General features: G+C 37.4%; 1 protein-coding gene across 3 annotated transcripts in view; it reads left to right on the forward strand.

Annotated features, from left to right (window-relative positions):
* FAM193A (family with sequence similarity 193 member A) overlaps positions 1-27,893 on the forward strand; it is an 81,938-nt gene that overhangs the window by 18,705 nt on the left and 35,340 nt on the right. For 2 of the 3 annotated variants that reach the window (XM_075148592.1, XM_075148593.1), the window contains exons 2-7: positions 13,382-13,447; positions 16,180-16,425; positions 18,775-18,941; positions 19,202-19,369; positions 22,315-22,549; positions 25,792-25,916. In XM_075148592.1, coding sequence (XP_075004693.1) covers positions 13,382-13,447; positions 16,180-16,425; positions 18,775-18,941; positions 19,202-19,369; positions 22,315-22,549; positions 25,792-25,916 — 1,007 coding nt within the window. The remainder of the gene's footprint in view (positions 1-13,381; positions 13,448-16,179; positions 16,426-18,774; positions 18,942-19,201; positions 19,370-22,314; positions 22,550-25,791; positions 25,917-27,893) is intronic. The other variant, XM_075148594.1, reaches the window with a different exon arrangement.

The raw sequence follows: 27,893 nt of genomic DNA on the forward strand, positions 1-27,893 counted from the left end.
ATTGCATGTGGGATATGTGCTCCTAAAGAATTTGTGATGTGTGTAATTAAAACAAAATCTCTTTCTCTTCCTTTTTCCCCTGGAGAGCATGGGTTCTTGGTGGCTGCACATCTGGGTATTACAGACTCACGTCTTTTTTCACTCAAGTCTAAGCTTGTCTGCGCTTAAATTAGTTCTGTTATTTTGTGTACCTGCTGCCATTTCACTTGACAACTAGGGAATAGCATTTAATGCTGTGCAGAAAACTCTTTAAATATAATTGATTACTATACTTCAACCAGTAAAAGACATGATTTCCTCCTCCTCCCCTTATGGCTTAGTATTAAATTTTATTTTAATTTGGTTACAGGTTTTCAAGTTTGCTTTATCTTGCAAATTGTCCTTACCTTTACACAAAACTTAAAATACTAAATTTTTCTGCTTTTTATTTTAAATGCAGTGTTAAAAGATATGTAAGAGCCTTAAAAACTACTGTAGGCAAATTTCCCTTCGTCTCCCCTGCCGCAAATAGAATTTAAAAAAACACCCAGAATACAAAGACAGCTCATCTATTACAATTGAGTTGCAAATATATTTGGGCAACTGCAAAGCTTTTTCATGTGAAGGGTGATAAAAATGTGAAGGGATCTGGGCAGTTTTTTTGGTACTGCCTATCTGTGGAAATACCATAAAATGCCTTTCATTAACTGATTCAACTTCATTTGAAATAGATCTTTACTATCTGCTTCACATCCTTCATGCTGTGACTGATAGCCTTTCACTTCAGTTTGAATGTATTCCAGGACATTTTACTTTCCCTATCTTCAGTTTAATTCTTGTCTTCCGCCCACCCCCAGTGCATTCACAGAGAGAACTTCATTGCTTTGCTAAGCTAAACGAACCAGGCCTCTTGCTGATGACCCTGTTTGGCTGTCACCGTGTCTATTCCAGTTAGTCGTTTCTTGAAGGTGGTTGACCAAATGAGTTCTCCTCCAGAGGGCTGTGAAGCAGCACTAATACTTTCCAGTGTCTCTTGAAAAGAGTGTGATGCACCTTGGAATCATGTTTCCTTTTCACAGTCTTAGGGATGAGCATAAGCCGTTGATATAACCAGATCCTTCTCCCCATTCGCTTCCAAATCTGGATGGAGACTTAATCTCAGAAAGGATGTTCGGTTGCAAATATAGCACGGACATTTGTCAGTGTCTCTGACTTTTTTTAATGTTCCCTTAAGATGTGAAATTTCTTGATTTGGAGCTGGGGATTGAAAAATTCTGACAATTGGAAATGTAAAGTATGACAAATTATTTGAATGAAATGAAAGGGAGGAAGTTACAGAGCTATCAGTACAAATCATTAAATATGTATGTGCACAGTGATACTTCTTAAAAAATAACCAATTTCTAATATTTTTCAATTTACATGCAGTACCTCAGATCGATGCAATGCAAAATACAAAGAAGATAAGGATATTAATTGCTACTGGCTTTAATGTGAATAAATGGTCTTATTTAGCTAAGTAATTGGTTGCACAAGTATAGGCGTGCTGTAATTTCTTGGTTACACACAATTTAAGAGCTGAGCGCCTCATACTTACTGTAGTTTGGGTTTTGTTCTGTATAAAAACATTTTTCTCTATGAGAAGAATGAAGATACAGTTACAAACAAGATGAGCACAAGCTTATGTCATGGTTTGCAGCCTTCTGATTTGTATTTCATTTTTTACTTCAAAACATAGGGCTTTGATTCTTCCCGTCTTCACCATTTCTTTACTGAAATTTCATTGTTTTAGTGTGCAAAGTAAGCTGTAATATTTCTATGCTAAATCCCATTTTAACTTACTGTCCCTCTGTTAAGCTTAAATATAGATTTTTTTTTTATGTCCAAAATTAATGTTTTGTTTTATTCCAGAAGTGAATTTTTCCTTTATTTATGATGCTATGAGGAAATGGCCCATCAGCTGAGGCTGCCCATTTGTATAAATAGTGATGCTGTAGTTTACAAAGTGAAGTTTGACAGTTGGATAAAAGTCAGGCTTTTATCCAAAGGCTGACTTCTTTTTTGTTTTCTCCCCCCAAGGGCAATAGCTTTCATTTATTGCAATACAGGGTGAATTTCAGTATGGTAGATGATATATATTTTTCTAGTATGTGTTTATAGATTTAAGCATGGTATAAATTGTGATTCTGATACTTTTAGTTTTTTGTAAGATGAGACAGATGGTTTTAGGTTCAAAGGAAGATAAAAAGACAAGATGGGACTTGCAAGCATAGGCACTTTTCATGGCATCAGGGATCTGTTGCTCTCTCCTGTAGTGATCCTTCTCTGCTGGAAGGCAATTAACCATTAACCACAAGAGATTTCAGTCAGTGCAGCTTCACTATGGCATTAATAACCGTTGCTTGGAAGCGTACGTCTTCCTAGAGAATGAACGGGCCACGGGGCCGGCTGGGGAGTTTTATCTTCAGGGTTGGGGTAGCACTGCATCTAGTGTTTACTGTTTTTGAAAAAGTAAGGGTGACTTCAGCTTGTTCGCTTTCGAATGCAGTAGGAGTATTTTTGTTCCCAGGTGACATGGATCTTCCAGCTTTTTGTCCTGGAAAACCTTCAGTTATTAATTGTAAATGGGTATATTGCTAGGGGGTTACAGGGAATTGTGGTAATGCTGTTAAGCTTTTTGTTTTGGCTTGGAAGAAAACACAAAATTTTATTGATAAAGCTTCCAGAGGATATAATGACTTGGAAAGGGATAGTAAGAGCTCTCAGCTGATTGAGGAAAACCAGTATTTGTTCATATGCTACAAACAAACAGTATTCATGCAAGTGTTGCCAAATTTCATGTGACTTACCTAGATAGATAGATTGACCTTTGGGGAGGCTGTGCTGATGGCCTGTGCCTAGCTGCACAGTATTCTGTGTATAAAAAAAAAAGACTAGGCTGATCCTCAAATCTATTCACAATGGTATCAAACAGAGGAGTAGGGAGGTTATTTGGTATCCGGCAGGTATTTCTTCCTGAATACCAGTTCTTGTGGCTACCTAGCAGGAGGGATCACACTAATTGTCTGTGTTCCTGACTTCCAAGGGCTTGTTTTCTAACCGTTTCCAGCTTCTCACAAGGTAAGGACTAAATGGCTCATCAGATAGAAGCATCTGAATACATAATAGAGGAAAATAAATGATGGAGAGTAAACAAAACTAATGAAATTTGCTAATTGATTCTGAGCCCGTTCTGTTTTAGATGATTTGCTACTTGCAATCTTTAAATAGGGATTACGCTAGATCATATCTTCTGGAAAAAGCACCCAAACAGGAATTAATTCAGGAAGGTCTCTGGCCTCTGTTAATACAAATTTCATGAGATCATGCACCAGGCAGTGCTTAGATATTTTTCTGAAGTAGAGCTTATGTAGGTTTGTTTTTAGTGGTGGAATTCAACTTAGAATATCTACAGAGCACAGCAGGACTTCTGGTAGGGTCTGGACACTTCATTCTGCAAAGCAACTGTGTATTTCTTTTTTTTTTTTTTTTTTCTTCTCCTTAGGGTATTATTTGATGATGATTAGTTGTCACATCAGACTACTTTTGTTTTTTTTTTTTAAAAAAAGGGGGGGGGAGGATTTTATTGCAGTGGTTGAGGTAGGAATGAATATACCCATCTGTAAGTTTCATGGAATGAATAGTTTAAGTCTGCATCATTCAAATTAATGTCCAAGGAAGTAATTTGTTCTTGTTTAATAAAACAAAATAGATGGAAACCCTTTTCTTTGAGTATAACCTTGCTTTAACTTCCAGTTAAAAAGTTAAGCCATTGTAGATCAATCTGCCTTATAATGGGATACAGATTGGAGTTTCATCTTTTTGATTTTGGTTTATGAATGCTTCCGAGTTCCTGTAGAGATCATAGCTTTTTTTTGTGTTCTAACATTTTCATATTGTGGCACTATAACCTGTGAACTCCTTATTTCCTAACAGGTGCTCATTTCCTGAGGGATGTATTTTAGATTGATTCAGCTAAAAGAAAAATTGAGTGTGCTATTGAAGAATGCGTGGGAGAAAGGCACAGAATATAGATGTTGCTCCCTTAAAACATTACAGAATTAACAATATCTACGTTCTTTTGAAAGTACTACTTCAAAGTTGTCTTTTTGAGGTACTACTGAAAAAAAACTTTACCAGGATGGTTTCAGGCACCTTTATTTGCAGTGTAGCTCATTTCATTTAAGATGGCTGTGTTTCTGAGTATAGCTTTTTGTCAATCAAGGTTTGATGGGTTTGTGAATTTAAGTAGCTGTTCAGAATTTAGTCTATTCTGATTACTGTGCTGCAGTAGAATTGTTATATCTTGGCTCTGAGGACCCAAAGGAAAAAAAGATGCAGCAGGTAAATAATCAGTTCTGTGTAAATCCACCAGAAGTGATACTTTTACCTATCTTCAGAGGACCTGAGGCCTTAAAGAACTAGAAGCAGAGAGAAGACTTGTTTTCTTCCTATTCTGCATTGTTCAGTGTTGTCTGATTTCCTTCCTTCCTGCCCTATTTTTGAGGCTTTTGTGTGTGTTTGGTCATATTGAAAACAAAACAAAACCTCGATTATGGATACTTTTTGCCCTGACTTTTAAAAGTTATCTATGTATTTAATCCGGCAGATGCTTGACCAGCATGACCAGCACTTTTCCAAACCTTAGGGGAAAAAACGCCTTTAACTTTATCCAACTACTAATATTATGCCTTGTGTTGAAAAACAGGGCTGTGTACAGGTGACTTACCTCCCTCCCTCCCCCCCCCTCCTCCTGTGATGAGCCTGTAAATAGTTACATCTTATAAAAATTCTTTGGCACAAGATCTTGTTGGCCAAGTAACTTAGACTTGAGTTTTCGCAGGAGGTAGTAGAGACTTGTCATCTTGGTTCTGTTTTAGGGTATCTCCCAAAATGGGTGAGACGGGGACAGTCTCCCTACCCACCCCCAACCTCGCTCTTAACTCGTAACTTTTGCTACACCAGAAAGTATTCGTCTTTTTGAACAATCCAGTATATGCCTACTACTTATACTTTTTATAATTCCCCTCCCTAGATTGAACATCTATAATGATAAAGGCTTCAGCTGGAAAAAGTATTTCCTTTGAAATAATTTCAGTTTCTGTTGAAAACTCCTTTGACGTTTTGACTTAGTACCAAAGGTCCTAAGGAATTTCACTGCTGGAAAAGAAGCAAATCAGGTTTGGCATCTTGGGGGTGTGGGGAGAGGAATAATTTTGCTGGGGTTTTGAGTCATTCATAGTAAACTTGCTTCGGTATCTATATGCAAGGTAGACTGAGCTTTCTAGATTAAGCCTTCCCATCCTCAGCTTGTCAGCTTGTTTGACATCAATTTATTTTAGGAATAGCTTTTACTAAGCTATGGAAATACAGTGTTATGTTTACTTAAATCCAAGTGTTAAGTCTTAATAATATGACTTGTTGAAGAAGGGAAGCCTTCAGAGAACCTGTCTTGCAGGTTAGTCAAATTCTGTAATGGTGTGATTTTTCCTAATAAAGAAAACACTGGATGTTATTACATTAAAAAGATTAAAATTGCAATGGAAGCATCACTAAAATTATTGAAGTATCAAAATGTTGATTGTGTGTGAATAATGAGCATTTCCCAGGAAATTAAAAAGAAATTTACCTGGGAAAATTTACCTCACAAACTGTATTTTAGCAGTAGCACAAGTCAAAAGGGATAAAACCATTTTGCTCGTAAGTATTTTCTGTGGAAATGCTTGGATAGTGAGTACCTACTTTTGGATTAATGTGATGACTGTCTATTGCCAAATACATGTTAAAAACTTTTAATGGATTTATCTTACTAAGTTGTTCCTAATATGAAGTAGTATTGTACTTCACCTTTTGGAGGGCTAAATGAGTGACCTACTTGACAACAACCTTGTTAGCTCCTTGAACAAGTATTTGTGTTTGTAATTCAGCACAACACTGGTGCTGTCTGCTCGGTATTTTCCTATCTTTTGCTTGTCTTTACAAACAAAATGAGTGTGAATTCTCAAGTTAGATGAATCATCTTTTCCTGGTGCCAGCATTGTCTCTCTTCCTCCTTCCCCCTTCATAGGTTATTTCTTGTGGTTAGCCCTTGAGTACATAATTCCCGCTGGCTAAGCATGATGGAGGGAGCGTGACTCGATGGGCTAGTGTGCTTTACAGTCACAAGATTTCCAACTTGCCCAATCCAAATGTATATACACAAGATCGTACATAAATCAGTTTTAGTAACGTGCTGTTGGTTATCATAGCTAGTTGATACATGGTGTTCTGCAGCAAATCTGCTTCCACAAACATCCTTTTTGACCAGGAGGGGGGTGTGCAGTCATGTCGTGCTTAGCTCCTTGGCTGTCAAGTGGAGTTTTGGCTTATTTCTACTTCAGAACAGTGTGGTAGGATTATATATTTGACTGAGCTCTCTGGTACAATGCTAATGATTTCTGTTAAGTACGATAGCTATTGAACATAAATGTGTTGTGTATTAGATACCAGCATAAGTAAGGGTTGAGTCAACACGTTAGCTGTATTGATGTGCAGTGCTTTCTGTCATCCTGAGCCTCTGCCAGGTTTCTCACTAACACTTTACTCTTGGCTGTTGTTCAACTTCTGGCAACTTCTTTCTCCTGCTACTTAATTATTTCAGATCTAAAAGGTAGTTTATCTGTATTTGAGAGTAATATTCAGATTTTGTATTTCAAATTTTGGATATCAAGAGAGTCACAAAAGCCTTGTGACACTCCTTGGAATGCTTGTTCTTCTGCAGCCTTCACTTTTCTATATCACTGTTGACGTAAAGATTTAAAGGTTCCCTGAAATTGCATGTAGTCCAGTTGCTTTTTAAAGGAGTACCAAGGGACTGACTTCTTGCATCACTGACTTGTTTATGGATATGTTTTCCGTCATTGGAAAGTTTTCCTATCTCAAGAGTGTGGACTACACTAGAATAATGCAGGCTAGGCTGGGAAGGGATAATTTAGGAGTTTGTGAGTATTAATGCCCGAAAGAGCATGCTTGGTAAAATGGTTAATAGTCTGCAAAATTAATCAATTGGCTGTATCAAGTGTTGGCTGCCTTAATATGGATATTTGAATTTTAATTATTATCACCTTGTCTTTGCCTTCTCTGGTTTCTATTTGGTGCTTTGGCATCCTTAGTAAAAACAAGGATCTTTTTGTGTAGGAAACCTTCACAGCTTTCCCTGTTGGTGATGTTTGCAGCTAATCAGTAATCACTTTTTCTGTCAGTGCGTCTCTCCTATAATACTGAGACTCCCTGGCAAGCAAGTGTGTAAGTGTAACTGCATTCTGTTCGGTGTCACTACATCACAGTAAACCATGACTATGTTTGGAAGTAGGAACCTCCAAACTTCTCACTGTTGCCAACCAAACATTTACCAATTTCCAAGCTACTGCTTAAAAGCTCTTTGGAATTAAATTTTGTATAACTGATGTCAAAATACTTTTTTTTCCCCTAAAACAATAATAATAAACCCTGATAGCTGCTTGAGTTTCTTGAGCATTGCTGTGCCAGTTGAACCTGGAAGTGTGTTGCGTATGGCTGATTATTTTCTTGCCCGTTGTTGGGCATGTTAATTTTGCATTCTCCATACTCCAGTGCTAGGAAAAAACTCTTACATTTAATCTTTTTTAAAATATGATTTTAATATGCTTTTCGAAAAGGGCATGTCCTCTTACTGCAAAATCTCTAGTACTTTTGGGAGTTATTTAAGAAGGAAAAATAAGAAATCTTTAGACTTCTATCTTACCTTCTATTAGAAAAAATTCCTGTTCACCTGCCACTTTGGTGTCAGACTTTCATGACCATGGACAGGGACTATTAGTCACCGTGGGCCAGCTCAGCTGCCCCTTGCTGAGTGCAGCAGGCCCAGGCATACTGTGTCAGAGGACGCTTCTGCATTTCTTGGCCATGTCGATATTGACCATAAATATTCCTGTAGCTGCAGTAGTAACGTGGTCATCCTCTCAAGAGGATTCCTGATTATATTTCTGGGTCATAGTTCATCTGATTCCAAGACCTCCTGGACTGTTTCTTTAAGTGTTAGGCCACCCTTAACAACAACTACTTTCATGAAAAAATGTTGGAATACACTGTTTTTTGTAGTGCAGGTAATGTTCTGTTTTATTAGGCATATGCTTTGTTTTGTTTTGGTTTTGCAGTAGTTTGGTAGCTTGCAGGGCTTACACTATTTTGGTAGGTGAGTTTGTTCTCACTTTCATGTGGTACATGGAACTGGTCTGTCCAGGATGTAGCGAAGACAACCTTTTCTGTGAGAAACCAGACAGTATTTTGCTTAGTCTCTTGGATGGGTACTTCCAATGCCTTAAAAAATGGTCATGATTTCTTAAAGTACAGCAGATGAAAAATAATCAGAATGTTGAAATACATGAAATCACATAGGCAGGAGTGATCACACTGCCAAGTAGATCTGTTTCAGTTTGCTCTTGCTTTGAAAAACTGGGCTATACCAGGTGTTAACTAGGTATAATGTGGACTTAAAAAAGGATTAAGGAAGGGATAAGTGTGGATAGTTTACTGCTGTTTTTTACATTATACTATCTCTTTAGTGCTGTAATATACCTTCTGCAGAGGCTGTTGTTACTGCAGAGACTACGGTCACTACTGAAAATGTTCAGGAGCAATGTTTAAAGCAAACAAACCTCAGAACCTTGCCATGCTAGAGTTCTGGCCAGCATGCTTGGTACTAGAGGAATGGGGAAAAGAACTACAATGTATGTGTAGAATAATCCTCCTCCCGTGTGCCTTTCCAGGTCTCACCAGTCCAGAGATGTCCTGCATCAGATTTTGTTTGCTACCTACTGTTGAACCTCTCTCTCATGCATTTATCATCATTCTTTCGCCTCATCCATGCATTTGACTTCCACAATGGCTTATCCTTAAATCAGTTGGGGTTAGGGAGGAAGGATCCTAAATTTTCACTTACTGAAATCAGATAGTTTCCTATCTCTTGAACTGAAGGCATAAAGAAATCTTCCTTCATATCTGAAAATCACTTAGGATTTTGTAAGTGTCACTCATCTGCCAGCAGCAGTTCTGTGACCGATTTAGCTGTGCCTGGGAGAGGAGAGGAACAGCTCAGTGTGCGACTGGAGAGCACCCAAGTCAGAGCTTCACTTGGGCTGCGGGGAGGGAGGTCTTCACCAGCAAGTGCGACTTGAGACTGCTGCCTCCCAAACGGCGTTGGGCAACAGCGGTGGGAAGTGAGGCAGAGCTGCTCTGTGAAGCTGCAGAGCAATGTCATAGTGTGCTCGCTGACTGGAAGCGCCTGAGAGAAGACTTAGCACAGAACAGCTGTGGCAAATGGATTTTGGCATAAAAAGTGTAGGCAGGAGAGCAAGTGGCACAGACAAGACATCTTGATGGGTTTTGGGGGGGTAGCCACGGTTAAGTGCAGTAGCTTTCTTTAGTGTTATTCAGACACTTACAGAGAATGTGTTGTTTCAGATGTTTCAACAAACTTAATTTTTCACCTCCCTATATAAAAATAAGGGAATTAATTCAAGTAGTATGGAATACCTTTGTTATATTAGGACTTTGTAGAATAAAGTGTAGAATAAAGTGTAGCCTTAATCGTCTTTCGGTAGCATTGGTTTTTTTCTAGTCTATATCTTTCGTAATGTGCATGAGAAAATCAGTGCAATATTTTCTAGCTGTTTTCCCCTAAGAGAAATTTGATTAAATCCTGCTTTTTTTTTTGAGCATCACATACTGTTTAGGGTTCGGTGATGATGAGTCAAATCTAAATTTTCTTCCTGTGCTTTTCTTTTCCTGAGCTCTCCTGAGACATTGCATCACTCTTACTTTCATGATGTTTGTGTGACTTCAACAGGCTTCAACTGCGAGAAAGATGGGGGTGTGTTGTCTAGTAATATGTCACTCAGCCCACTGAAGGTCTGATTTTGATTGTGACAGGCTATTAGAGCGAATTATGGCAGTCTTTGAGTGCTTGTGTTCTAATTGCTCAACTGGTTCTTCAAGGTCATTCAGCTGAAATCAAGGAGTATTGTTTAAGCTGTGATTCTCACTTTCTTCATACATTCTGGTACAAATTATACTGTGCCAAGATGGTATATATCTTATTCTCCAGAAAATTAACATTTTAGAGAGGGTGAATTAGTGTGACAGCAGCTTGCAAGAAAAACAGGAACTTCTTTTCCATGGTAAATAACATTTATAGAACGAACAGAAAGATTCCCTGCCCCCCCACCCCTTTCCATTATGGTGAAGAGTGCATGCAGAGATTCCCATGTTCCTGATCCATGTCAGCCTTCCATCTGGCACTTATCTTCACAAAATACGTTTTTAAAACATAAAACTTTAAAATCATTAAAAAGGATACTCAGAACTGTAAAAATAAGTTTTCTTTAATTAAAAAAAAAAGTTAGGGTTGTCCAGAAGTGACAGCTGTCTAGCGTGTCACTTCTACTGTAAATCTGTGCACGCGGAATTATATCTGTCAGCATATGGTCCAGTAACTAGATCTTGTAAGGTCCTCCTGCCGTTCTCCAGTCTTTTTAGTAACATGAAGGATTTAGTGTTATTAGTTAACTTTGTCATCTAGGGCACTTTCTTGCTACGGACTTTCGATAACTGCAGTTTCCTAGATCGCCTTTGAAAGCTTAATAAATACTAAAAAGAAAAATCATCTTTTGCTCCTCTAGTACTGGTGAAGTATAAAACAAGGATTAACATGCTGAAATTATTAGTGCAACTATAACATCTTTGAGCTTTTTTAGGACTCTTGGCTGAATGTCATCCGCTCTTGGTGGTTTGCTAATTTTTGAGTTGTCCATTTGCTCCATACTTTTTTCTAGCAGTGCTTTCCTTTAAAACAGATCCTCTAATGCATCTTCCATAAAGAAGCCTTTCACTGGGAGAATATCTTTAAACTCCTCCATAGTGAACATGAAGATGCAAAAAATAAATCTGGTATTTCTGCCATGACCTTAGCTTGTTTGAGCATTTTTTGATGCATCTATTTGTTTACTTAGTTTAGCCTTACAGATCCTGACAGGCTACCTGCTCCTTCTTGCTCCTCATGTGCCTTGAAAAAGGATTTAGTTGTAGTTTTTATACTTTTTTTTTTCCTCAGTTCCTTAAATTGTTTGTGAGACTGTCTCTTTTTTTTTTTCTCTCTGTTTTTAGCTTGCTATTGTTTGAGTCCCATTTGGACAATTTCTACGAGATTCTTCTAATGTTTTCTCTAATATGCTATTTAGCCATCTCCTTCCCTTGCCTGTCATGTTGTTATTCACCCCCACTTAAGTCCTTTTTGTGATTTTTGTATTTGCTTTAAGCCTCATGTACAATGTCTTAAATCTCATTGCCCACAGACATTTAATTTTTGGTGATTCTCTTCAAGTTTCCTCCTATTTGTCTAATTCCTTTCTTTAAATTCCTAGGTGGTTGTTCCTCCTGCAGATATTTAGGTCACTACTAAATTCTGGGGGGTTTGCACTAATATTTTGATCAAATTCTGCACAGATCAAGAGAAAACTAGTTCCATGAAGGAGTCACTCCTGATGTTCAGCATTTTGTCTTGGCATCCTGTGACATTTAGTGGGTAACAGAAACCTCCCACTGTTTTTGTCTTTGCTTTTGTAACATTTCTGACTGCCTTCAGCTTGGTCACTCAACATCTGCATGTGATGGCTCATGCATTTCTTGTTATCACTGTCTTGAATGTAAAGAAGGTAAATGTACTCCCTTAATGAATAGGTAATGGTTTTGGATAAACTTGGGTTTTTTGAATTTTCTCAAAAAAAAATTTTTTTAGAGCTGCAGGTACCAATTTCATTCTAAACTTTCTTACCGGTTTCTTTGTTCTTGAATACTTATGCGTGCCAATAACCAGTGGACCTCTACCACTGGAGGATTTCTTTTCTTGGTGAAGACGACTTTCTTTAATTCAAAAGACCTTTTCTTTTTTCCACATTTTGGAAAGTGGCTGAGTAAAAATAGGGAACTTATTCCGCATCAGCATTTTTGCTCCCATGATTTTAGATCTGAGATGCTTGACTTGCATATGAGGGTTTTTTCTTAAATACCTATTCTTGAAAGTTAGCATAGGGTATATAAGTGAAGTTGTGTGGTTTTGTTTGTCTCTTCTCTTGCAATGATTTGAAGATTGTGTTTTATCCTCTACTTTGCCTTTGAAAAATCCAGCTGAAGACAATGGCTTTGCAATAATCTCACTGGCTCTGTAAACCAAGCAGTTGGTAATCCTGTGGATGTGTAAAACTGAAGGATGCTCCTTTGTACTGGAAGAGGCTCCAGTTTGCGTTTCTGGTTTGGTAGCAGAGTAAAAATATTTTCTGAACTCTGTAAATCCAACACACAAGATGTGGGGGTTCCTATGTTAAACAGACTGGGTTTTGTTGTGGTCTTTAGAGTAGTCTTAGAAATATTAATATCAGGCAATAGTAGGTGGAAAACTGGAGAGCAAGAAGAGGTTAGCAAAAACATGTGAAAGGTGGAACAGAGGCATGAGGTAAATTATATCTGAAATTCAAGAGAGAAACCAGTACTCAAGAAGAGGGGGAAATAAAGAATAAAATAATTGACTGACTTTATTTCCCCTCTCCCTTTTTTTTTTTTTAAATCAAATGCTTTTTCTTCAAGTCAGTGTGATCTAGGGCTTTTCATTGTCACTGACTTGAATTTGTACGCTGTCTTTAGTGTTTTAGTGTCCTCAAATAATGCTGTATGAAGACACTTGGGGCTTGTGAAAGGTACTTCATTGATATCTAGTGTAGTCTCTATAACACTTGTGGAGAAACAAGGTATAGAAGAGATCCCCGAGAGGTTTCTGTATGAATTATAACCAGGGGCAGGAGGAAGGCTTCTGCAGCGGAATAGCTGAATGCCGTTTGGAGGCTTGCTGTAGAAGAGTCTTCCTGGTTAACACTGCATATTTTTCTGAGCAGTATTGTATTCAACTTTCAAAAGGCAAGAATCTTTGGTAATTGTCTCAATTCACAATAGAAGCTTAAAAGCTAAATGCAAACAATCAAATACAGAAGGAAAAATGTTGTTTTGCTTATGACTTCTTTTTTCCTGTATCAATTCTTTCATCTCAGAGTTGCATTGCTAATAAAACAACTATAGTGCCAGAGTTTAAAATATATAAATTGTAAACTTCTGCATCTGTAGAACTTTTTATTACAAAAGAGAAGAGATTTTCCATCTCTGCAGTCGAAGAATCAAGTTTCAAAAGTTGTTTTATCAACCCTCAGATGCAGAAGAAGGGTTTGTTTACTTTTTTAATGCTTTTTTTTTTAGCATTAAACTGAACTATTGTAACCAATGTACTGTTAATTTTTTCCAGGTTTCGCTAAATGGTACACAGTTTACAGACAGTTCTGTTGGATCAGAATTCACAGGTGTTTCTCAGGTATGTGTAGCCAAATTTTGTGGGTGTATATGATAGCAGAATTATTTATTAAACAATATTAAATGTACTAGAGAAAACTGTTCAAAAAGATTACATGTCTGAGATTGGGACTTGGCTAACTGAAGTCAGTTTCTGATGACTTCACTGATCAAGTTTTAAAAAGCAGTGAAAGCTACTATTTCTGAAGTAAAATTTTATTGTTTATAATAAGCTTGAAATTGAACATAGGTGTAAAAAAAAGCTCTGCAGTTTTATGGTAATAAAGTTATTCTTGGAAATAAATCTAAATACATAGCAGAGATGCAGTTATTTCTGTTCCGGCTTGTCCTACTTCCAGCTTTCATTTATGAATGTTATATCTGAACATGTTTCAGAGAAAGTGAGACTGGGTGTTTTCTTACAGAGATGCATCACACATTTTTGAAGCTTGACTAGTGGAAAAATATCTTGCTTTTCTCAAAACGTACACTTTGCTCTGATTACGCTGAAGACACATACAAGTGTATATGTGGCCTAATTCCAAGCTTAGCTAATCCAGGAAGAGTTTACTGCTGCTGTAGAAGTGGTCACATGAAGAGTTACTGCATTCATCATCTTTTAAATAAATAAGAAACTGCAATTCATAGCTTCATTTTAGTATGACAAAGCCATAACAGGAAACTGAGATGCTTATGGTCTAGATTTTGTTAAGGTTCTAACTGTCAATTTTGTTAGAAATAAACTGTTTAGAAATTTTCATTCGTAGCAGTTGATTTGCATCGTGCTCTAGGAACGAAGTGCTTTCATTTGAACTTCATATCTGTCGTAAATACGGGCCCAGTTGGGAGGTTGTTACGGTTTTACTGAGTCTGAAGTGGCCAGAATTAAGATTGTTGTTCCTGCTGTACTTGCTATTGCTTTTTTAATGATCATAATGCAACTTTAAGCAAATCACACACACAAGTCTTAACTTCTAGAAGTCCATGCAGCATGGCTGGGGTATGTTTGCCATGACCCTTACCTTTGCAAAAGAATAAGTGTCAGCTTGTCTTAACTTCTGAATTTTTACATATTTGTCCTCTGCTTTTCCTGCTTGTTGGAAGATGTCCTGCAGATGATGTTCTTAAGGATTTGCCTGCAGTAGCTATAAAGGTGTCATCGTCATTCCAACAGAGACTCAGTCTGGCTTCAAAAAAATTTATTTTAACAGGGAAACTTTCAGGGCTAAGGGGATGAGCAGCCATGGCCTCCTGCATGCAGGGTTTTTAGGCATTAATAAGACCTGCAGTTGAGCGCAGGTCAGCCAGGAAGAATGTCTAACTTGAGAAATCTGTTCATGCTTGTAGAGCCAATAAGGGGATGGTTCCAGCCTTCCAGGAGGCAGAGCGAGTTTCCCTCATGAGAATGTTTTCTGAAAACCTGCAGTAGACACCTGGAGAAATTGTGTTCTTTTTCTTGCCTTAGTGCTTAGCTGTGAATTCTTGAAGTGGCATCAGTGAGTAAAGAGATTAGCTGTTCTTACTAAATCTATTAACTTAAATTTCTCATGAACTTCTGAAAGATAAGAAGATACTTGTGGAGATGAATTCAGTGTGTCTTTTTTTTGATGTCTAGAATTCTCAGTTTTTCTTTCCATATTGCTGAGTCTGTCAGTTCTATAAATGCAAAGAACACAAAAATCAGAGTTCGTAATGCTGTGCTGTTTTTCTTCAGATGTCAGCAATAGGGAATTGGTTTGTTATTGCTGGGAAGACAGGAAGAGAGTTAGTGAATTGTGTTATAGCTTCAACTAGTCCTTTGCCCTAAAGAACTTTTCACCTGTGCTTGTGCAGTTCAGCCCTACTTGATCTTTAAAGCAGTATTTTTGTTAGTATTGAGGTTGGAGCAGTATCTAGAGGAATGCTTGAATGACTTATTTAAATCTTGCCTTTCCTTTGAGAAAGAATTTAACTATTTTGAGGTTTACATAGAAGATCTTGCTAATTAAGGAAGAGTTAATAGCTGTAATATAACAGACAAATCTGTGATTCTGCCATTACAAGATGTTTTGTTCCATTCTTTGTAACTTCGCTTATGTCTTGTAAAGTTGGGTTCTGTTTGGCTTGGGCTGCTTGACGTGTTTTTGAGTATCAGTCTTGGTGAATAATTAGCATCTCATGGCTGAACCATAATTTCATGCACAGTAGCATCTTAAAGGAGAAAGTAAGTTTTGAACTGCTTCTGTCTTCATAAGTTGCCAAGTCTACTTTATTCAATAGCTGATAGTGGATTTTAAGACCCTACTGATTGGTTTTGTTAAAACTGAGTTAAGCTTTTATTTTGTAACAAGCTTAGCTGACAGTGTCTTTGTTTCAGTTAATATTGAAAAAGGAGGTGACACAGAACTTCAAAGAGCAGGTGTTTTTATCTCTAAGAATGACAACAGTAAAAGGAATTGTACTATCCTTTTTTTATTTTACTTATTTGATTATTGCATCTAGGCTGAATTATTTTAGAGGGGAAGGCTGTAGTCCATGGTCCATGAAAACATTACTAACATTACTTTATGAATACACTCCCATCTAAAATCAGAATTGTTTGCCACATGGATATTAACCCTGCTGTGTGTGATCGTGGGACACTCCAAATATTTACCATTTAATGATGACTGTTAAAATGTGTTTGTGGTTTGGTTTTTTTTTAAATCTCAAAATAAGTTTTTCTGGTACGTATTCTGTGAATAACCGGTTATCTGTCAAAACATTTATTTCTAGACACCCTTTACCTTTGGCTTGGGCCAAAGGGCACCATATACAACTGGCGAGCATTGTCTTCTTTGTAGAAGTGAACGAAAAGATACTTCGCTTTCAGAGAGCGGAATAAAAAATTCTAGCAAAACAGCACTTTCCACATCTCCAAAAGCAAACAATATGCTGCATCTTCCACTGTGGGTGTGTCCAGACTGTCGACGAACAGTCGAAAAGGAGGAAAGGCATGCTACAATAGAGCAATCTCTTGTGGTAAGTTAAGTACTTCAATTCAGTAGACTAAGAAGATACGTTGTTATGGGCTGAATGCTACTTTGTGCTTTGGAACCACTTAAACTGTAAATGTTTAGAAAGTATTTTAGGAGAGTTTGAGTTGGTTTTCCTATGAACTAAACTGAACAGGCAAATTGTTCCAAAAATGAGGCGTTCTGATTCTGAGTTTTGGATTTTTAAGTAGAGCAAGGCTTGGATTTGCTTCTTGCTGCTTTTTTGCCCTTTCAATTTATTGGATCTCATACTTTGTCCTTTTCCCTTTTATTTAAATGCTGTTTCTTCTACTCTTACCATTGCAACTTTAATCATTACACTTTTTTCTATTCTCTGTCTGCTCGTGTGTACTTTTCCCCCTTTGTGACGTAAACTATCTGAATCTTCCTTGTTCCTTCAGTAACGTTCTTGAGTCGCTGCACTTGCACTGCCACCTTCCTGCATGTGTCTCAGTTTTGTTGTCTTTTCCTTCCTGTATTTTTTAATAAAGCAGCACAACTTTGCATAGTGTGCATATAACAATTTCTTATTCTTTGTTGTAGCACTGCAAACACTGGTGTAATACATGGTGCTAATATTTCAAGTTGTGATTAGTTTCTAAATTAAGTGTTAAAATATATTTTCAAATGAGAATTCAACCTCACTTAAGAGCTGTGCTCAGTGTAGCAGAAAGATAGAGAAAGTTCATTGATAGGTCCAGCAAAACCCCATTAAAAGTAAACAATGATGCTATACTGCAGAACCAAAACTTCACAATTGATCTGGGAAGCCACACACTTCCGATAATTGGAAGCATTATAGATTCCAGCTGACATCTCCTTGTAGAGAGCTAACAGACTATGCACATGCCCATAGGTACATACAGATTTTTATTTCAGTAAACAAATCAGTGTGAAGAAAGATTGTCTTTGTATAGCATATGTTGTTAAATTCATGTTAAAAGCACAGTTAACATAGTTTTTTGTAAGGAAAATTTAAGAGTATATCACTTGTATACAACTAGTGTTTACTGATATTCTTGCTATTAACAAGGCTTAGTAAAATTAATCAAAAGAGATTACATCTAATTATATTGGTAGTCTGATGATAAACACATCCTAGAGAGTTCAAAGCACGGCAAGACTGAAGCACATTATTGTTCAGTTGAGTTAAAATTTTTGACATATTTTAGCTCTGTTTAATGCACTAGTAAAGAAAATAAGTGTCCTACAAGTGCAAGGAAGGCAGGATTTGCTTCCTAAACATTTTGTTAAGTTATAGATAGTCCAGGTAAAATAAAAACTGACAGTATTTTTTTAATTTGGTAACTGTTTTCTTATTTAAAGACGAATTTTTAAAAGCAATCAGCAAATGGATTTTCCAAGTTGGGAAGCTTAACTTAAAAAAGCAACTAAATTGATTAGGTGGTTAGTCAAATTAGAGAAACCAGCTGGGAAAAAACCAAAATGAGGTAAAAAAAATCTGTTATCAGTCACTGCAAGCCAGAGTATAAGTGGTTTGCTACAGATGCTCCTGTGTTCAGGTTGCTGTTGCTCTCATTACCTAGCTTGGTTTGCCTCCACCTGCAGTAGCTGGTCTTGCTGTTGGCAGCAAATGCACGCAGGTTTGTTTTGACCTGTGTCTGCATCCTGCTCCAGGATCTGGGGTGAAGCACAAAAAAACCCCTTCAATCATGCTGCTGATGTGGGAGAGGTCTCTGCCTGGTGCCACAGAAAGCTGGTGGCAACCTGGGGAGGGTGCAAGAGGGAAGCATGGTGTGTACTGGGGCTGGAGTACAGAGAAGGGAGAGAAACTGGAGACCAAAATACCAGCAGCCCTGAGAGAGAGGTTTGTGTCATCTGCTAGTACTGTACACTGGAGAAAGCATCCATTCCCAATGACAGCAGCATTCTAACATCCATTACTATGAAGTAGTATGTCCGGCTGTTATAAACAAGGAGATTTTATGCTTTTTGCTAGAAGGGATTGTTGAACTACTAAAGTCAAACATGCTGTCAAATAGAGACTGAAGAGATACTACTAGTTTATGATTAATCGTGGGTGATGCAAGCCTGCCTTTAGCTTAATTCATTGTTTATGCTGGAGTACATAAAGGTGATAATTATAACCAACATACTTTGGTTATTAGAAATGAAACTATATTTATATCATTGGTTTTCTCAGTACATATCTTGCATTTATGAGGCTTTTTGAAGTTAAATTCTTTGTACCTGGTTGAGTGTCCTCCCAAAATACATTCAGCACTAAGAATTGCCATGTTAATATTTGCCTACCTATTAACATTTCAGACTTCTCCCTTTCAGACTGAAGGGTACCTGTGTTTTTTCCTTTCAGAGCCAAGATTTCCTTTTGCACATGCCTCTTGGAAACAGTGGATCACAGCAGGAATCTGTAGGAGGAGGAAGAATAACTGTTGGTGCACAGACGGTGCCTGCTGCAGATCTTAGCAATTCCTCTCCTTCAGACATAGCATGCAACTGTGAGGCCTGTAATGAGCGCAGGTAAGAACTGAATTCAAACTCAACAGCATGGTGTCAGTAGTCAGACTGTCAGCAGTGTTGTAGTGTATGTATTGGTGTATGCTTAAACTCCTTAAACAGGCTATCTGACAATAACTGCAGCTTTTATCCAATTTTATACTTTATTTTAGGCATTTTCAGATGGACGTTGTTTTTCCTGAAGAGCATCTTCAGAATAGTAGGAATCAGTACACCTATGGGATGTACAAATAGAGAGTAATTATTTTTGTGATTTTTTGCAGAGAAAATTCAGCAGAGCCTGAACGTGAACCTCAGCAGCTTCAAAATTACTGGTCAGAAGTAAGATACATGGTTCGGTGTATATATCGCCAAGCTGGGACCCCTTTGGCAGATGACCAAGACCAATCTTTGGTACCAGATAAAGAAGGAATGAAAGAGCTGGTGGATAGGTATAGCACTTTGAAAAATATCTATTAATTGCTGAGAGGATTTCTAAAATTAGTTTTTAAGTGGTTTGGAATATTGCTTTTTAATATAACGTTATTTACCACCTGTAGGTCTGGTTGCTTGGAATGATTATCTCTCCACTAGAATGAAAAGTCAGAACAGTCAATTCTATTTCATGCAGGATTTTTAAATGCTAGACTGAATGCATGGAAATCTATTAGATTCATATGCTGTTTGCGATAAGAATATTAATGTATAATTATGGAAGGGTCCCAAAATCTTATGCCTCAAAAGACCTTGAGATTATTATTATTAATAAGACACTGCTTAGTTTGAATTGCCCCACATGAAAATCTTACCTTGTCAAACTTGCATCTTACTGTAGTTGTAACAGCTAGAAGAGACTTTTCAAAAAAAAAAAGTAATATTGGCCATTGATCACTAGATGAGGTGGATTCTGAGAACTTCTTTCTCATTTCAGAAGCTGAAATTGTAGCTTTTCTAGGTGTGAAGTTGAAGATTTGCTTAATGAGATCCTCAGTTGTGGGTTTTTTCCTTTTGAGAATAGTGTGGTTGTCCTTAAAGTGCTCCAGGATGTTCATCTCAGTTTCTGTCTAACTGAATGTGTGGTCAAGGAATAGTTGCTCTCCTTGGTTCTGTATGTACTTAATATACTAAGGTCTGACTAGTCTGGCAAACTGTAGTTCTTATGTGGAGTTTCTAGCTGAAGCTAAATTATAGTAATTTAGCATTGCTCTTTATATGACTGTACTTCTGAATCAGCCTTAATAGATAATTAAATAAGCTTATTGCACTTCTGTTATATAAAAACTGAGTGTTTGGTTTTGAATGTGAGTTGTATAAATGTAGAGTAATGTAGTATGCCTCCCTATTAGTCACACTTTAAGTGATCAAAACATGCAACGTAGGTTTTGAAATCAAAGATGCTTAAATGCTGCATAGTGTGTAGGTAATTAAAACTGAATCACAACTAAAATGGTTGTTGATTTTTATGCAGTTTCCCTTTAATAGAAAAATTTTGAAAATTGGAACACGTACTGTGTACCTTTCTTATGTACTTAGGAGCTTTGATTTGTCTAGAACTGTTTTTCACTTTTGAGAGAGATTATTAAAATACAAAGGCAGAAACAGGATCTTCAAAGAAGGAAACCTTAAAAGTCAATATGAGTATTTTTCACTTGAGTTCCTTGTGGTCTCCAAATTATGAAATAAAATTAGGATACTGTGTTTGAACAAACACCAGTGTGAACAGTCTGTGGTCCTAATGCCATGCAAAATTTTTTAACAAAGCTAGTCAATGTAGGTATTGAAAGTGTAAAAACAAAACAAACAAACAAACAAAATAAAAAAACCCCAAACAAACCATGTAGGTAGCATGCTAAAGATCATGCTGTGGCCAATTAAATCTATGTTTAAAAGGTAGAAGTTCCTAATTCCATGCTCAGCTCTGTTAGACACAGCTGGCAAGAAACGGACTGTCTGGTCTTCTTACTTGAAAATAAGTAGTGGTGCCAAGTACTGTGCCGATTGTATGTTGGAGCACTTCATGACAATATGATAGTACTCTATTTTGTGAGTGATGAGGGAAAAGCAGGGACTAGATAGCAGCAGACTTTAATTCATCTAACTCTTAAGTACTTATTTAATCCCTTTCTTCTTCCCTACCTCCCTGTGCTGTAAAAAACCTGAGGCAAGTGCTTAAACTCCATGCACAGGACTTTAAATAGTATGATTTCGACTCTGAAGTGCTTCAAAGCAGCCATTGTGTTCAGTTTTCTTCAGTGTGAGGTGGTTCAAACCCATGTCTCGCTTCCAGAAGAGTATCAGACCTAGCCAGCTGTATGCTGTCCTTAGCAGGAAGCCCTGACCCTCTTTGAAACTGTGTCTTACAGTGACAAGTCTTGCAGGTATTTGAGTGGCTGAATAGAGTGCATGGAGGGCAGTGTGGTTCTGGAGCTTCAATGTTAGTGTGCTTCCCTGGAACAAATGAGTCCCAAATTCTAGATTTAAAAAAACCAAACAAACAAAAAAACCAACCAAACACAAAAAAACCCCAACCAATCATTTGTAATGATTGCAGCTTAAGCACTACCATAGTAGAGTGCCCTAAGTCATGTTCCTTGAAGGACATTCTTTGTGGCCCTGTGAATCCCACACCTCTGCTATGCAGTGGCACAGCTTTAATAAAAGGTGCAAAAAATGTTCTTGTACAGAAGATCTGCAACTTGGAGTAAGAAACTCTCAATGAAGGTGAGAAGGAGTTTCATGAACGAGTGTCTTAAAAGTTTGGTAATTGCATGAAATGCCTTTTTTCAGTTCAGCTCAACAACAGAAGGGTCCCCCCAAAGCAGTCACGGAGTCCAGTCTGGTTAGTATGTATTTAGGCATGTTCTGGCTGCCTAACAGGTCAAGCTCCTTCAATGGTGTCCTGGTTTTGGCCAGGTTAAACCACGACAAATGGCTTGAAGTAAAGGCCTGTCCTTCTACAGGATATTAATCGGGCCTGGGTCTGGCTGTTCCAACTGGGACATTTATTAGGGCTGTATATAAGAACATGGAGAAGTTGTAAAGAAGCTTGTCTGAAGAGTCTTAAGTGTCTGTAGGGTTGTATGCAAATTGAGTAACGGTTTTTTAGCTCACAAGTTGAAGTGAAATACAGAGGTCCTAAATTAATTTGTTCCTCAAGTGTGCAAGCATCCCAGTCCTGAAGCTACACAGGATCTCAGTTCCACAGTGTAAAAGTAGGGAACTGGACTGTGTTCTCCAAGATCTAATGTAGTTCTGTAAACTCTAGACATTGTTTCTTTTTGATGAACATGATAGTAACTGGTAAATTTTTTTAGGAAAGTAAAAATTGTTGATTACATGCATTTTGGTTTTTGTTTTTTTGTTTTTTTTTTTGGTCACAAATATTCTAAAAATACAGGCTTTGTGAAAGAGATCCATATCAGCTTTACCAACGATTGGAACAGCAAGCTAGAGAATATGTGCTTGAAATGAAAGTTCGTCTGCTCAGACACTTGTCACTGGGATCTAAAGTTGCTTCAACATTAGCAATACAAGGGCCACCACAGGCACATCAGTTCATCTCACTCCTACTTGAAGAATACAGTGCACTCTGTCAGGCAGCATGTACAATCAGCGCCTTTCTAGTTACTCTGGTAAGACTGAAAAAATAGCCTATATGCTTCTACTTGCTAGGGGTGACTCTAGCAGAGCTGTTCTGGGCTCTTTCAGGCATCTTCTGTGGTTTGTAAAATACAAGGGTTTTTTGTGTGTGCATGCTTGGAGACAGGGATATTCTGAAAATGCAAATTTAATTCTTCAGAAGTGTAGATTAGGCATCTCTTACAGTGAATTGATGAAATTACCTTTTGTTTGTAAAGAAAAAGGTGGGATGCTGTTTGTGGCACTTATTCTGAATAGAATCTTTAAGCAGATCTACAAAATTTTAGGTAATGTCTTTGAAAATGTGTGAAACACTTCTCTGTTAATCTTTAATGATCTCTTGACAACCGTGATGTGTAGCACTAACTTAGATTGTTTGGATGTTTAATTTTTCTTTTCACTTATAAGTAAGAATGGCTACTTGAAAAGATGATCTCTTGCCTTGGAATTTATCTGCTATGTTAGTTATTATTTCTAAAGTTCTTGTTCTTTCTTAAATACTTTTTTTTTCAACTGGTTGTGATGTTAGACTTGGGATTATATTGTCAGGTAGAAAATAAGCACTAGCCTTAAAAATCTCTTCTTGAGTAACTGTCCATCATGAGTGAGTAATACAGTAAACAAATTCTGTAATTCTGTTTGTTTAAGGGCTAAGAAGGTTATTGATCCTGTTTTGTTAACAATACTTTCCTGTATATCCTTAGTTTAATGTCCTTATCCTGTACATCCCTTTTCTTGTGTAAACTTTGCACAAGCAAAAAAAGAGGTGGATAAACTGGTAAATTTGGGATTTATTGCCAGTTAGCTGAAAGTGACTGTCTAGGTATCTAAAGAGACGAAAAGAATAGGCAGTAACAAGACTATGATGGCAACAGGTGAGGAGGATATAAAATGGAGAGGAAGCAGAGTGTCATTACTGAGGTAGGGCTGTTAGTAAAATTGAATTGGTAAAGCAGGAAGATTTTTATTAAAAAACTTGAGCATATCTGATGCTTTTTTCTGTTGTTAATGCTGTGTATTTGCTGTTATCTGTATTGTCTTCCCCAGCTTTATCACTTAAATACAGACATGAGGTCACTGCCATCTCCAGTTTATTGGCTGCTTTTAATAGTTATCAGCTCTCTAAAAAGGTGCTTGGGAGAAGATTGCTCTTCAGGTTGATTTGCATCAGAACTTAGAAATTTGTTCAGCTGAAAAGTGGATGGATTACAGTACAAATGTTAGCTTTCTCAAAGTAGATCCGTCAATAATGAACCCATTAGTGCCAGAATTACATAGCTGGTCAGAAAATAATCTTTTAATATTTTTTCCCCTGGTTATTATTGTGAACTAGTAATCATGAAAACTTAGCAGGTATGAGAGATTGAGATAATGGCTATGAAGAGACAGAAGATGCTTGAACTCCTTAATCTACCCCTTTTCTGACAAAATTCAAAATAAAATAAAATTCCTATTCTCTTTTAAAAAAACAAGGCATTAGAAAACAGAAAATACCCCAGACTTTTCTTGTCCTTTTCCTTCTGCAGCCCAGTAAATACCGAAAACTTCTTTCTACCAAGCTGTGACATTCAGAAACTGAAATGTGAGAATGTAGGATACTGTCTCTTGTCATACACTTCTTGTATTTATTAAATAACCTTTTGTCAAATGGAGTAGTATGTCACAGCTTTCAGTACTGGTAGTAGGGTCACTAGCCTTTTCAGTGTGCATGGTGGTGTTCTCTCAAGATACCAATGCACTATGGAAGAAGGAATCTTTTCAGCTGAAATACATAAAAGGCAGTCAAGAACTCTACTTAGTGCAGCCTTCCTTTTAAATGTAAAACTTTTGCTCGTAGCATGCTGTACAAAGGCATATAATGCCTTGAACCTCCACCTGTAAGGAACTAATTTCCAAATGAAATTATGAACAGTTGTCCTTCCTTTCAGAGGAAACCAGCTAACTAGTGAAGTTCAAGAGCAGGAACTAAAGCCTTGTGCCCCACCAGGGAATGACAGATTATACTGAGAGGACGCTGGAAAGACTGTGATCAGCACAGAAGAGTCCTCGAGTACACAGTATAGCAGACTAGAAGAGAAAAAAACTTACCTGGAATTTGCTTGTGAGAAATATCGTACCCTGCGTAATCTGATACACAAGATTTTGTAGACAAGTGGTGACTTTTGTTCACAGCATAATATGGAAATTGCTCAGGAAATCAACCTTTCTCAGTGTTGACCCTTGAGAAATTATTAGCAATTTATAGAAATTTTAAATATTTTAAAGACATAATATTCAAAGTGAAAGTGTACATGAGTTGTGCAGCTCGAAAAAAAACACCCACCCTTCTTAAATAATAATAAAACTCCAGACTTAATTTTTTTTTTTGAATACTGATAGTCTCGTGTTTAGGTCTGATGTAAATATGTATTTGTTTTTTAACCCACTATGCCTAACAAAACTTTGAAATTCCAGAGTGTTCTGATATTTCTGGATTCTCAAGGTTATAGCACATAGGGCTCACTTGCTGATTGGATACCCAGAATGCTTGCATTTAATTTTGCTGTGTGTGGGAGTCCTGGTAGAGAAAACCTGCGTACTGCTGGCTATATGTGGGAAAACTGACTTGAAAAAATATTACACCTGTCTTTGGTTCTTATGTTTTGATAATAATAGATTTAAGTTTTAGACCTTGAAATTATATACAATTATGTGTTAAATAACCTCAAATAGAAAAACATTGTGCTTACTAGAGAAGTGAGCTTAGTCTCTTGTCTATTTAGAAAACTTCATTTTTGAAGCTGTACTTGGAGAGAACTGTTTACTTGATGTATGTCAGTTTTGAATAAAGATTATAGCTTGCCATCATATATGTGTCTGTTACTAGATAAGTTCAAAGAACTGAAAAATAATCAGATAGACAATTGTTTGACAGGAAAACCTGAGAATAACTGGTTCAGATCATAAAAGACATCTTTCAGTGCAGAAATGAATGTAAGCTTCCAAAAACAGTCTGTTTTCTTTTTCTTTCTAATCCATGACAATTTAGAAAAACAAGGAATGAAGCTATGGTTATTTAAGTCATTAAAGAATTACTTAAATTCTGAGTTTCTGGGTATTAAAACTGGGTAAGATCTGAGCTGGATAATCCAGCCTATAGGTTGGAAACTAGATTTAAAAAAAAATTCTTGCCTCAGACGGGAACTTCCCCGCCCCTCCCAACCTTGGCTTATTTCTGGTTGTTTTCTCATTATAGGAAAATGAACATTTGAAGAAATTTCAGGTGACATGGGAATTGCACAATAAGCATCTGTTTGAAAATCTGGTATTTTCTGAGCCACTCCTGCAGAATAGCTTGCCAACATTGGTGTCACAGCTAAGGTAGAGTTTAACTTTTCTTTTGTAATTTAAGGGAGAAATCAAAACCCATGTTTGCAACCACAGCGTCTACAAAAAAAAAAAATTCTCTGCTGCTTCTACAGTTTAATAGGTAAAAATCCTTGTTGATCTGTCTTGAAAGCAGTATTGTTGATTGAGCAGGCTGCTGTCATAACTTGCTTGTCAGAAGAATTATACCCTAATCTGCTTACTTGTATGTTACCTAGTAAAATGACAGCATGCTATGAAAATGCTGATGATATGACTGAATAGTACTGTTTTCAGTTGTCATCAGGCATTGCTACTGTCTTTACAGCTCTACAAGCGAATTAAAGCCTCATTGCCTTCATGCTTCCCACAGTGCACAAATAACTTAATTTGGAGCCTTAAGCCATCTTTTCATTGGAGAAAGCAAAAGAAACAAAATCCCTTGCTACGTACTTGTAGGTCTGATGGCGTATTGCATTTTCTGGGGCTTTAGAGTGTATATATTGTTAGCAGGGTTGCTCTGCTTGTAATTTGTGTGCCTGCAGTGTGTTTGGTTTTTTTAGGGAAGAGGTATTAATTTATAGAAATTTTATTCTTTATCCTAAGTCTGAACATTTTTTCAAGTACGTTCATGGATGGTTCGTGTTGACCTCACAATCTTGTTTCTGATGAAGAGACATTTATGCTCTGTGTACCTGTGCTTTAAAGGTATTGTCTTAGGTATTCTTCCATGCTACAAGAGCAGTTTAAGTTTGTCACAAGAGATCTTACTGATGGTGAATAAAGAAATTTCTGACGAGTTCCTCTTTTGCTGGTAGATACTAGAAAGGAAGGCAAGAAATGGCAAGAAAGCTTACTTGTCACTGAGCTCAGCGAGAAGTCTAAGGTCCCTCAGAATAACTTGCCTAACTGGTTTACATGAAACTGGGTTGGTACTGAAAGCCTTTTTTTTTTCTCCTTCCCCCCCCTCCCCAGGCAGGTAATTTTGTTGCTATGTTCAACAGCGTGTTGTTCAATCGCATATTCTCCCAGTGAGCTGTTTCTCCCAGTGGTACTTCCCAGTACCACTGTCACTGACACTGTATCCCTCAGTCATCTCCATGCTTTCTGACAAGGCTTCTGTGCATCTCTTACTCCAGCAGTCCTGGGTATATCAAGACTATTTATATTGCCTTCATCTGCAGAGATGAGAATGGTCTTAATGAAGCTTATAGTCATTTCTTGACAAAAGCATTGGATTGTTTTTATTTACCTGTTGTTCTCAAGTGCTACTGCAATTAAAGTCTGAGCAACAGAAGGTGTTTCTCTGCAGAACTTCGCTGTAGTGACAGCTACCTTCAAGGCTTAAATGTGATGAAGTCAGAATCTCTTCCTGCAGGAATTTCTTTTCCAGTACATTTGTGTTTGCTAGATAGCTTTAAGGGTGTTTCACATAAACTGTGGTTTTGCCTAGATTGATTCACATGAGCCTTTTTGAAAGGAGAGGTTCAGCACAAGCTGTTCCATGGTTTCTAGTTTATATAGTGTATGTCTTGTTTTTCTTTGATAAACATAGATTACTTCTGTTTTCATGGACTCCTAGGATTTTACTGCTGAGTTCTCTGTGTCTTCAAGTAAGAGAATTAGGTAACCTTTCCTGAGAAATTTTTCTGGAGGATAATCTGCCTTCTATTGGGAATTGGTGGAGGAATGTTCCATCAGAGAGGCCTCACATGGAGAGGCAGAGATCAGCCTAGTCCCCGGATCATTTGGTCAGTAAATAATCATTTGCACTAGAGAACATGTTGCCAGAGGTTCTTTACCAAAGAGCATTGGCCTCACTGTTTTCTCTTCCTGAAGAAGAAATGTGAAGTGGCGTTTCGGCATTTCAACTTCACTCAGATTTTGGGTGCTCACCCTTTCTCTCATCCCTTCTTTAAATCACTAAATCTTTTGTGTATCTCTGGCTTTTTCAAAATATGTAGTTAGTGTGCTGTGATTAGTTCCAAGGAT

This window comes from Calonectris borealis, chromosome 4, assembly GCF_964195595.1.
Source record: "Calonectris borealis chromosome 4, bCalBor7.hap1.2, whole genome shotgun sequence".
Classification (NCBI taxonomy): Eukaryota; Metazoa; Chordata; class Aves; order Procellariiformes; family Procellariidae; genus Calonectris; species Calonectris borealis.